The sequence below is a fragment of the Camelus bactrianus genome, chromosome 5 (assembly GCF_048773025.1).
Source record: "Camelus bactrianus isolate YW-2024 breed Bactrian camel chromosome 5, ASM4877302v1, whole genome shotgun sequence".
Classification (NCBI taxonomy): domain Eukaryota; kingdom Metazoa; phylum Chordata; class Mammalia; order Artiodactyla; family Camelidae; genus Camelus; species Camelus bactrianus.
Window position 1 is genome coordinate 39217985 of NC_133543.1, and position 12406 is coordinate 39230390.

At 43.0% G+C, this 12406-nt stretch overlaps 1 protein-coding gene across 1 annotated transcript; it reads right to left on the minus strand.

The window, feature by feature from the left end:
• Nucleotides 1–10197: 10197 nt before the first annotated feature.
• RPRM (reprimo, TP53 dependent G2 arrest mediator homolog) lies at nucleotides 10198–11704 on the minus strand. Its single transcript, XM_010967875.2, has one exon. It carries the CDS (start codon nucleotides 11417–11419, stop codon nucleotides 11090–11092), a length of 330 nt encoding a protein of 109 aa, XP_010966177.1. The 5' UTR covers nucleotides 11420–11704; the 3' UTR covers nucleotides 10198–11089.
• Nucleotides 11705–12406: the final 702 nt, after the last annotated feature.

A 12406-nucleotide genomic window follows, 5' to 3' on the forward strand; every position in this document is an offset into this window, starting at 1 on the left:
TGGCCTTAAAAGAAATGTTAAAGGGACTTCTCTAAGTGGAAAAGAAAAGGACACATGTAGAAATAAGAAAATTATACAAAGAAAAATTTTATTGGTAAAGGCAAATAGTAAAAGTAGTGCATCAGCCACTTAAAAGCTAGTCAGAAGGTTAAAAGTTAGAAATAGTAAAATCATCTATATCCACAATAAGTAAAGGATACACAAAGCAAAAGGATGTAAAATACGACATCAAAAACATTAAAGAGGGGGTGGGGCAGTAAAAATGTAGGGTTGTTGGAACATGTTTTAACTTGAGATCATCAACTTAAAATTACATGCTATAGGACACAGTAATCTAAACAGTATGGTACTGGCACAGAAACAGACACATAAATCAGTGGAACAGAAAAGAGATCCCAGAATGAGCCCACACCAAATGATCAGCTAATCTATGACAAAGGAGGCAAGAATATACAATGGGGAAAAGACAGCCACTTTAATAGATGGTGTACGGAAAACTGACAGCTCAACGCAAGACAATGAAACTGGACTATTCTCTCACATCCTATACAAAACTAAGCTCAGTGTGGATTAAAGAGCTAAATGTATAACCTGAAACCATAAAACTCCTAAAAGAAAACATAGGCAGTGAGCTCTTTTACGTAGTCTTAGCAACATTTTTTGGTGATCTGTCGTCTCAGGCAAGGGAAACTAAAGTAAAAATAAGCAAATGTGACTATATCAAACTAAATAGCTTCTGCACACCGAAGGAAACAATTAACAAAGTGAAAAAGCAGCCTACTGAATGGGAGGAGTTATTTGGAAATGTTATATCTGGTAAAGGTTTAATATCTAAAATATAAAAAGAACTCATGCAACTCAAAATCAAAAAACCAGACAACCCGATTAAAAAATGAGCAAAGGTCCTGAAAAGTCATTTTTCCTAAGAAGATGTACAGATGACCAACAGACACATAAAGAGATGCTCAACATCACTAATCATCAGAAAAATGCAAACAAAACTGCGATAAAATACCACCTCACACCTGTCAGAATTTCTATCATCAAAAAGACAACAAATAACAAGTGTTGGCAGAACTGTGGTAAAAAAGATAGCCTTTGTACACTGTTGGTGGTATTGTAAGTTGGTTCAGCCACTAAGGAAAAAAGTATGACAGTTCCTCAAAAAATTGAAAAAGAACTGTCATATCATCTGGCAATTTCAGTACTGGATGTTTATCAGAAGGATAAAAAAACCCCTGCTAATTCTAAGAGACATATGCACTCCAGTGTTCATTGCAGCATTATTTACAGCAGCCAAGGTATGGAAGCCACCTAAGCATTCATTGATAGATGAATGGAGAAAGAAGATTTGATACATATATATTTATATAAAACACATACTGGAATATTACTCAACCATGAAAAGTGAAATCTTGTATTTGTGACATGGTAGATCTAGAGGGTATTATGCTAAGTGAAATGTCAGACAAATACCTTAGGGATCTCACTTCTATGTGGAATCTAAAAATAAATAAATCAAGATGAAAACATATTCATAGATACTGAGAACAATGATTAGTTACAGGGGGTAGCATATGGGTTGGGCAAAATGGGTGAAGGGGATTAAGGGGTATAGACCTCCAGTTATAAACTAAAAAGCCACTAGGATGTAATATACAGCATAACGAATATGGTCAATGATATTGTAATAACTTTGGGAACAGATGGTTACTAAACTTATTGTGATCATTTCATTGTGTATGCAAATGTTAAATCATTATGTGATACAAATGAAACTAACATAATGTACATCAACTATGTATCAATTAATGAAACATTTATTATTCATTGAGAAAATATAAAACTTAGATATTTAATTTTTTAAAAGAAAATCCAAATAGGCCTGGATTTGGATCTGTCTTCAGACAAACCAGAGCAGTACATGATTTCCTGTCACAGTATGAGCAAAATTTTGTAAACCACTGTGTAATGTACTGTGCTACAATGGTACAAAAAGACTAAACACCAAGACCAACCCAGGAAATCAGAAGTCAGCAAAAAGTAGTTTAGAAAAACTATCACTGAGCAAAAACTGGGTAATCAAGCTGTTGCATATAAAGCAATTAATCAGAGATCAACCTCAAAGTAAATCATATGTCTAGAGGACAGTGGCTTATGCTGTTAACTATTTAAACTTGTTTATTCCTGAAAATAAAAAGTCAAAATAGAGGAAGGCCACCATGCCAAGAAAAAGAGGAATACATTGCCAAAAACAGGGAGTGCCCTTATATTTGAACAAATGTGCCTTGGAGGCCATTATGTATGTTGCAAATGCAGAGACCCTCTACTGTGAACATTGTGCTTTCAGTTCTCAGATTCCAGCTTTCACAGTTGGAAGCCTGAAGATGAGATGAGCTTACCTGTTGTGATGAGCCACATGAGAATCACGCTCTAAACACTAGTCTTAATGCTTGATGGATTTCCTCTCTCAACCACACCATCAGCTCCACTCCCTACTTGTGAATGAGAATGAAAAGGCCCATTCGTACAAGTCTCATGGGAGGAGAAAATAACTTGCAAAGCAGCTAGTCACAGTTAGCAAGGTGATTTCCCTAAGTCAGAAGCGTGGAGCAGGCAAGGCAGCTGGAAACCCCCCACAAAATGAACAATGATAGTTCAATTTCTTTACAGATAAGAAAGCTAAGCCAACTCTGGGCTGGGACGCATTTAGACGAAGGACCATTTAGAAACAGAATATGGAAGAATTCAAAGAAAGGTCATAAAAATCTCACATGTATCCGTAAGGCAGCAGCATTTCCAAGGAAGATGGGTCATGGGAGAGGCTCCATCCAAGTGCATTTGTCAGATCAACTTTGGAAATGCTGTCCGTCCCATGGAGAGTCACAAAGCCTAGAAGAGAGAGCCTGTAGTGAATGAATCTGCTTAATTTTGTCTAATACTTTATTATAGTAAAGGCATTTTTTTAACATGAATTTATCATGTCATCTTGAAGACTTTTTTTTTGCCCTGTCAGGTCTAGGGAGGGCAGATGATTTTATTCTCATAAACAAAGAGAGAGGTCAAATGACCGGTAGAAATTCATATCACCAGGTACAAGGTGGTGGCAATGTCTGCTTCCCAAATCCAGGGTATTGTCCAGGGTGCTTGGAACTACATCAGCTCAGAGACAGAGAATCTTGAAAGAAATTATGACAGGCTTCTGAGCCTTGCTGAAAGATTAAATGGATAGATTAAATAATTTTTAAAGGAATACTAAATTAAGAGTCAGGAGATGTAGGTCCCATTACTGGCTCTACCACTGGCTGGTCACGAAGAATCTTGGGGAAGAGACTTATCTTTTCTAGGCTTTGGTTTCATTGAATGAAGTGAGAATCATTTCAGGCCATCCAGCAGCCCCGTTGCTTCTTCTGATACTGGAATCTCTTTCTCAGGTGAGCACCCATGGCCTTGTGATTTGACTGCTTGTGGATGCTGAACTGACTCTGCTTCCCCTTGCTGTCTCCCCTCGCACCATGTGGGTGATATTGACTGCACACACACTTCTTCTGGCACCTACCTCAGTCATAGATTTTTTTCAGGGATGAATACATGACTCCAACAGGCCTGAGTTTGCCCAGGAAAAGACAGCCTCTTTTTGCCATGGTTGTTAAGTTGGTATATGTGGTAAGATGTGAGGGTGAACCTATGGGAATTATTTTTTTCTTTTCTTTTTCCTGCCATGTGGAAGGAGCTTTACTGGAAGATGGAGAGCGTGGAAGAACCTGGATGACATCAGACATCACCTTTTCATACAGCTGAAGCACCTGTGTGCTTGGACATGGGAGTCACCCAAGTCAGTAAATTCAGTTTGTTTTTTTTTTTAATTAGGTTGAATTGGGTTTATGTTGATTATGACCCAAAGAGTCTTAATTAATCCATCCCATTCTCGCTTGAACATTTCATGAATTTAGAAGATATTTATGTTACTTAAAACAAGGAGAAATCATTTTCTTAGAAAACTCATCTATGGAATGTAGGGGAGGGAATTTCACACTTGATCCTTTCGTTAATTATTCAGTGACTGAGAATTCCTGGTAGGGGCAATGAATGAAACACTCATTTTGGACCTGAATTCATAGGAAAATATAGGTAGTCTCCAGAAATTCATTTTAAGCACTTTCTTCAGGCTTTCCACGTTCAAGCTTATCCTGTGCTTGAATATATAACATACAGTGAGCCTTTTGTATGCTCCCTAAAGACAGGGAAAAGTCAAATTAATCTGAGGAGGTCAGGTCCCGGAATCAATTATAGAAAAGGACAGAGTGTGTTTCATCTGTAAGGGGAAAAGTCACAAGTGTGTATGGCTCATACAGCTGGATCTCCAAGGACACATGGGCACAAATCAAGCAGAAGACAGTATGGAATCACAGAGGCCCCTTTAAATCTCATGTTACTTTGCACTCAACTTCCAAGATCTACGTTAGTACCCAGTGCAGAGTCATGCCATAATGGATACTAAATAATACATATTTATTGATGATAAAGATAAGAAGATCTGGCAAGGCCTCTTTGACCTCTGCATATAAGAAAATTGAGCAAGCTAACAGGATGCTTGCAATTAGTCCAGTACTCTGCAGAGAAGACAGAAATGGAGAAGGAATGAACAGTCTTCCCCATTCTTCTCACACTGCTGAGCTCTTCTACTCAGTAATCTTTGATGTTTGTATAAAATCCTCCAAACTTTAAATTTCCTAGTCACCCGTTCTGAGAATTCAGAATCTGCTTGTCAATTTCTAGAGACCTAACTTGATAGGTTCTTTTTGTTTTCATCGATCTTCTTCAAATTTAGGGTCCCCTCCCATTTAGCTTAGCATTTAAAGATTTTCAAGCTTGTACAATATATAATCTTTGACTTTTCTGTCCCTTGGGGTTTTAGCTTTTTTTTCCTTCTAATTCTTAGATGAAGACTGAAACATATATCTCAAGATACAGATGTATTATAAGACTCCAGGTACCTCTTGTCAGTCTTACCTACTGAACGTTTTGGGAGTATTTACTTGCAACTTTTCCTATGCATTGTTTCATTGTTAGCAAATGAATAGTGTAAAACAAAGACTTGGGGAGTATGTGATACTTACGTTTAGTCTGCAGTGAAATGGCTGTGTTTCATCGGTATACAATCCGAGAAACACAGAGGATGTGAGTGTGCGCACGCGCGCCTGCCTCAATCAATACTATTTAGAATATGAACTGTATGATCCTGCTCAATTTATAGGAAAATAAATAAAGCCAAAGAGACACTCTGGATCCCAGAGGGATTCTTTTCCCAAAGCAATCAGACATCTGGAGTCTTGGTTTGATAAAAATCAATGACTCTTTCAGGGTAGTATATCTTTAGATCTGGGTGAGGGAAGGAGTACATAATGAGAGAGGAATTGGTGAGGGTGGAAGGCAAACAAACAAAAAATATTGATAAGAAAAACTGTAACATTTTTTCCCTGTAATAAGCCATGCCAGCACACAGGCTATAGCATAATTAAGTATGTATATTTATATCACTGTGAATTCCAGAAATAGTAAATAGGGACAATGTCTTTATTATTTGACTCTGGGAGACTGTATGCCTTCCCTTACGTGTGCCTGTGTTTCATGGCTCAGATGAACAGCAAATCATCTCATTTTTTTTTTTAGTAATAAGTATAGTATACCACAGATACATGTGTGCTTGGCAAACACTAACTGTTTGGATTATGAGTTCAGAAAATATTACTATCGAATGGAAATCAGTTTTAAAATGGGGGGCAGGGCAGAGTTGTGTCCCAACATTATCACAGATGGCTTGACCTTCTATGTATTGATCACTCTGTCCCTGCATTTACCCACTCAAAAATATTTCAACAAGCAAGTGCTTACATGTATTCAGGAAAGAAAACTATTTATCGTCCTTTCAAAATACACATAAACAGTCAGATGAATGAAAATACAACTTGTTTATTTTCACTTAGAATGTATTGTTATTTGAGTTAGAAGTAAGCCACTGTTTGCAAGCTTATTGAGGAGTATTTAAAAATGCATTTAGTTATCCTTACAGTAGGTACAGTAGTCCTTGTGGAAGCTCCCCTCTGATATAGTCCGAATTTCTCAAATATAAATAATAAATTTAGAGTATTCTATTATGATCACCAGAAACACTATACTTCTTGCTGATAATATTATATACTTTATGTTTTCCTGAACTATACTTTCCAAGGATTTTTAAATCTAAGCTGATGCTATAAAACTAATCCTGGACTTTCAAGCACTTTAAGCATTTAAAACAACACAAAAATACCTGGAAAGGAGGACAGAGTAAGATTGGCCATGGAATCAGTTAACCATTGAGCCTTTAAATTCAGACAGTAGGAAACAATTACTACTGTTGGAGCAGACTTTAAAACATATCCCATTTAAGCTATTGTGCACGTATCTAAATGGGATTTGGCAGGGGGATAAAAGATTTATTGATTCCTGTTTGCGGTATTGCTGTAGACTTATTTCTTCAACAGGCTCTCAAACTAAGTTTGAGTCTTACAGAATGGACTGAACTCTGGAATCCTTTCTTGGCATCGCAACCCCCAAAGTGACAAGTCTAATAAGCCAGGGCTAAGGAAGGCTTTAAATTACATGTGGAACAGCTGCTGTGTGCTCTTGCAGAAGCTCAGAGAAAAAAATGGGGGGAGAGAAATTGGCTGTTATTTAGACTTCAAACACCCATGAAGTTTCTATAAACAACAATGCATATTAGTCTAAATGTATATGGACCTAGAGGAATCACTTGCTGATTATTTGCTGCCCAATTCACTGGTCTTTCCTTTCATTGCTTGATCTAGTGAGAACAGAGATCTGGGATATTTAAGGCACTGGTTAGAAGACATGTGATCTGTCAGCTTAGAAACTGCTGTCTTCCCAGGCCTGCCTAGGTGTCTGAAATTTTTGCTTTGGTTATTGTGAATAACATCCTGAGATGAGAAGCACTTGACTTGGCCTTGGCCAAGGGAGTGAGTGGGTCCTACCTGAGGGACCAAGATAAGAACAACAAAATATATTTCTAAGATACCTATTGAAGTGAGCCAAGAAACATCTTAAGAGACAAGGAAATACCAAACCAATTAATTCAATAGAATAATAGAATAGGAATGTCCTTTCAGAATCCATCTTCCTAGTTTTAGGGCTGATGCCACTCAGTTACTTAGAGAGTAGAACCACACTTTCCTACATCATAGTCCAGTGCCCTCACTCAGAATTAGTGCAGGAAAACATAGTAACAGGACTGACCCAGGATCCAGTGAGAGGCCAGGGTGACTTGAAAATCAGAAACAAACATGATCTTAGACTTAACACAACAGTGTGACCTGTGTGCTTAGATTTCCCTCAAGCAGCCCTCGAGGTGTTTAACACTCAAGTCCTTGATACATTTTCAGAGAAAGTGGGAAAATTCATAACAATCTTAAGAAAAATAGTATTTATTAATAACGGCTAAGCTACCTATGTAGAGGTGACCCAGTTAGGCTCAGGGGCATCAGTGGCTATCTGCACAACCTGAGAGAGGTTACAACCCTGCTATTCCACTTGTCACGAAAACCTCTCCCTGTTTCTGCTGCATTTCCAGAAGGGTTTCAGGAAGTATCAGATGCCTCCCCATGGACCATGCCAGATCCAGCAAGCTTTTACAGGAAGCCATCTCTCTCTCTCTCAGGACTTCCCACTAATTACTGACCAAATGGTGGACTTACATGTGGGATGATCAAATCTGCCTGTCTGCATCTCTCTCTCTCTCAATTCCCAGTCTCTGAAGACTGACATTAAAAAAAAAAAAAATGAAATTCAGAGAGTGATTCTTTAAAACTCACTTTCCTTGTAGCACATCTGTGGGAAAGGATCACGCTCCATAAACTCTGGGAAGGATTAAAAATTTCATTTAATGCATTTGTTAGGATTAGGGAAAAAGAGAGTCAAAGGCAGAGGGAGTGGTGTGGGACTGAGAAAGTGGTCGTCGTGTGGGCCACTGGGGAATAGGGAGCGTAAAAAGCTTCTTGCACGTGTTGCCTCATCTATAAAAGCAGAACCACTTGGCATCTCTCTAAGTAACAAATGGATCTAAGGGCTGTAGAGAAGAGTTGCTGGCAGGAAATGGTCCCAGGGCTATGATATTTTCAGATCATGTGCATTTCCTTATAATGCATAGATCATGGATTACAGGGCTCTGTTCACATACCTTTTCTACCTGAGGATTACATTGTGCAGCTTCTGGTTTGTCTGACTATCACAATTTCTGGTGGTAAGAGAATAAATCTGGATAGTTGAGATAAGGAGAAAGCATAGATTTTGATTTTGAGGTGAGGGAGGAGGAAAGTGGTGTGAATTATTGAGCGGAACAAGGATGGAGATGGATCATTGTGATAGTGGAGATAAAGAGTATCAGTAGAAGAGAGAGGAGCAGGGGGCTTAGGCAGACCCCTCTCTCAACTTTCAGTTCTTTGCCTTTGCATGGAGTCCTCTGTTCTACACAAACATGTACAAATTGACGTGTAGGTTTGAAACCTTTCTGTGTCTGAAACTTGCTATAAGCATGCACTTTGCACACAGCAGAGCACAATACAAGATGCCTACAAACTCTAGCTGATTGGGTTTTGACCCCAAATCGATTTCCACCAGAGCACAGAGTTCACTGTAGGCTGACAAATCTGCGGGAAGAAGGGACCCTCAGCAGATGCTGCAGCCACGAAATAACTGAGTTTAATTTTAAATGTCTGGTTTGTCAGTGAGTGCTTTGTTTCTCCCTTTAAAACATGGAGGCAGCAGATTAACTTGGTGCCACAGAAACTGTCTACAAAATAAGGAGTCTCCATTTCCTATCTTACCCACTAGCAAAAGTAAACTGCCTTCCATGACTCACTCTTGACTACACTTTGACCCTGCCCCCCCTTCTTAGATAGAAACACACAAGCAAACCCTTACCTACTGACAATACAGGAACAAAAGGCAAAACTTCAAAAATCCTTCTTCCCCCCAAGCCTGGTATCTATTAGCAATCAAAAAACCATCCCAGGTCGTAATTCTTGACCGGAGTTACTTTGGGAGTGAAATAGACACTTTATAGTGGATAGGATGTCAAAGGTCACTCAACCCTTTGATCCCAACCCTTGAGTCACTGACATTGTTTATACCAGTTGTGCCTCTTCCCAATTAAGTAGGACATTTTGTTGTTTTTTAATTTTAGTCCATTTTATATCTGCTACCGTGAAGTCTTTAATTTCTATGGCATAGTAGAGGATTCTTTATATTCTTGAAAATATTTAGGATACTGCCCCAGGTGTAAACTGCTCAAAACCTCTTGTCAAGTTTTAGCTTGAAGCTATTGTATCCTTTGGGTTATTTTCACATTCATCGTTTTCCAGGCTCTTCTTTCCAAATCCCCTTCAATTTCTGAGCCCCACGACCATTTGTAGCTCCACCACGGCCTAACTTTCCAGTTTAGGTTGTAACGCTCATTTCCGACATTCAGGACCTTGGCTAACTCCTCTGAACCTTTTTGCCTGGCCTGGGGCTAATTACTCTAAATTAAACAGCAAGCCGGGTTTCTCTTTTAATCTGGCCCTTTCGCGAAACGTAATGTGACAAAGACAATGCATGTCATGTTTTATTAACAAAGGTTTACCCCAGGGAGAATTAGCGTCACTATGTACTTAAGCAGCAGCTACTTTTTCTCGGTTTTTTTTTTTTTTTTTTGGATCAGCATCCTGACGCCGTCTTGCTGACGCTGGTCAGGGGGAAAGACGCCCTCCCTGAAGGCTGGCCAAGCCGTCTCTTCCTTTCATTAGCGATGTAACCTTGTGTTCCCGCCGGAACCCTGCACGGAAGTGTAATCTTCCCGCAGGGGCCTCCTGTCGTCTCGCCTGGCTCAGAGAACTGAGCCTAAGTGAAATATAAAATATTAACTGTAAGGGAAAACAAAGGATGCTGCCTCCAGGATGGCTCCTGTGCCTGAGGCTTGGCCATGTCTCACTAGTCCCTAGGCCTCTCCGTCTCGCCCCCACCCTTGTCCCTGCGTGGAATCCACGAGTTGAATCGCAGCTCTCCAAAGAGAATTCCACCCCCGGCCGGTAACCCGACTCCTCACCGTCGCCCGTTCCCTTTGGTCGGTCGGGAGCCCAGAATGATCACCAGGAGGCCAGGAACAAAACACTGAAATGTTGCATTTATTAAGGAGGTGTTAAATAAAGGGGAGGGGGGAGTCCAAACGGTGTCACGAAATGTCAAGAGCACTTTTGTGGCGTAAACCGTGCAGTCACGAGCTATGAGTTCTATTTAAAGCCTTTGTCCCGGGGCCAGCTGGAGTGCCAGCCCCCCACCAAAGACCCAGTAGGAAATGAAATAAAAGAAACAACTCGCCTTGTTCACATTCGCAGGCTCCCCTCCCCCACCCTTTCTCCCGATAACAAAACTCTAACCCTCGGGCAGGCAAACAGGCCACTAGGGCAGTAAAAGACATCAAATTATTTGTATTCAAGCAAAGAAACACAAAATCCTTTAAAAGGGCTAGTTACAATCAACCAAAGGTATTTATCGTCTCTCCCGCCAGGGCTGGGAGAAGCGGGAGGGAACCCGCGCGAATCCAACAGAGATTTGCGTTTTCCCATTAGTTCCGTTGAGTGAAGTATACGCGGCTCACTTTTCCGGTCACCAGGCAGGCAGTGCCGCCGGTCTCTCCCCTGCCCGCCCTCTCCACCTGCCCCCAGAGCTTGGCCCACCTGTGGGTGGAAAAGGGCCTTGGCCGGGTAGGTCTCCCAGCATCCCGCGCTAGCGGCAGCTTCCAAAGTTCTGTGCCCTAATCGCCTTCTTGCCACTTGCTGCAGAGTCCGGGGTTAGGGCTCTCTCTTCCTACAGCCAGGCCTGGGGACTTTAAGAGGGCGAGCGAGAAACGGGTTGCTTCATTCCGAAAGGCAGAAGTCGAGAGAAGTAACTGACTCCGACAGGTCTGCTTCGCCCAGTCTCGGATGGTGAGGGGGCGCGGCCGGGCTGGCGAAGTGGGGAGGCGTGGGGCGGCTGCCGCGGCGCCGGGGGCCGGTCAGTAGGGCCCCACGATCACCGCCTCCACCTCTTTAGACGGTCTCCGGTCCTTCACCAGGAAGTTGATCATGCCCTCAGACTTGATGAGGAGGTTGCAGCCAAGAAAGAAGATGCCGAAGACCACGGTGAGCGAGAGCACGCACATGACGGCGATCTGCACCACGCGCATGATGTACAGGCTGCGCTCGTCCGGGCCCCCCTCCGCGAAGCCGTCGTCGGTCACCACGGACGCCTGGGTGCAGCAGCGCACCGCGCGCTCCAGCGCCTCGCTGCTGTTGGCCAGGAACAGGCCCACCACATCGGTCTGGTTGCCCAGCACCGGATTCATCGCGGGAGCGGGCGGGCGCCCGGGGAGGCGCGGGTTCGAGGGGTGGGAAGGCTGTGGCGCGGAAGAAACAGGTGCGGGGCTGAGCGCGCACTTGCAGACTTGCGCGCGCAGAGGCTGCTCGCTCTCTCCAAAGTCCCAGGGCCGTGGGAATTTCCCGGGAGTCTTTCCGACGCGCGCCGCAGCCTGGCTGTTCTGCGCCGTCTGCTCCTGCCCGGGCGGTGCTCGTTCCGGCGCTTGCTCGACTGGGGGCTGTTGGAACTTGGCGGGGCTGGGCCAGTGGGGCCGTGGGAGGTGCGGACGGCGGCGGCGGCGGCGGCGGCGGCGGGGCGGCCGCTCTAAGCGAACAGCGGCCCCTTCCGGCAGCGCCGCCGCTCTGCGCCGGCAGCCTTGGGCGGTGGGGGAAGAAAGGGACGAACCTCCTCGTCTTGCTTCTCTTGTTTGTCCGCTTTTCCAACTCCAAAGGCGAGGCAGAGGTCACTGTACTTTTCTGACTTGATGGATGATTGAAGAGTTTGGGTGTGGGAAGGTTGGCGACCAGCTGAAAGTTTCAGAAAAACTAGGTCACACCGGCTCTCCATGTCCTTTGCCTCCCGCCTCTCTCACCTCCGGGAAGTGTGAAGTGGCGAAGAATCGGAGGTGCCAGATGGCGCTTGCAAATGCACGGGCCCGCCGCCTGTGCCTGACTTTATCTCGCTTGCGAAGGATTTCTAGTGGGGTAGGGGTGTGTTTTTAAAAAGCAGTGATTTTAGGAAGAAAGAAAAGCTAGGAGGGAGGGAAGGAGGGAAAGACGAAAGGAAGAAAGGGAGAGAGGAAGCGATCGTAAGACATTAAGACATCGTGACTTTTGAGGAAAAGAAAAGGGGGTTAGGGGAAGGAGGGGTCCTACTGTGGCCTTTGTGTGGGGTGGTTGCAGGAACAGGGTCACCAATCCGGTAGGAGAGGGGAAGGTGAACAGAGCGGCCATCCTTGTCATCTTTATTGCAAATG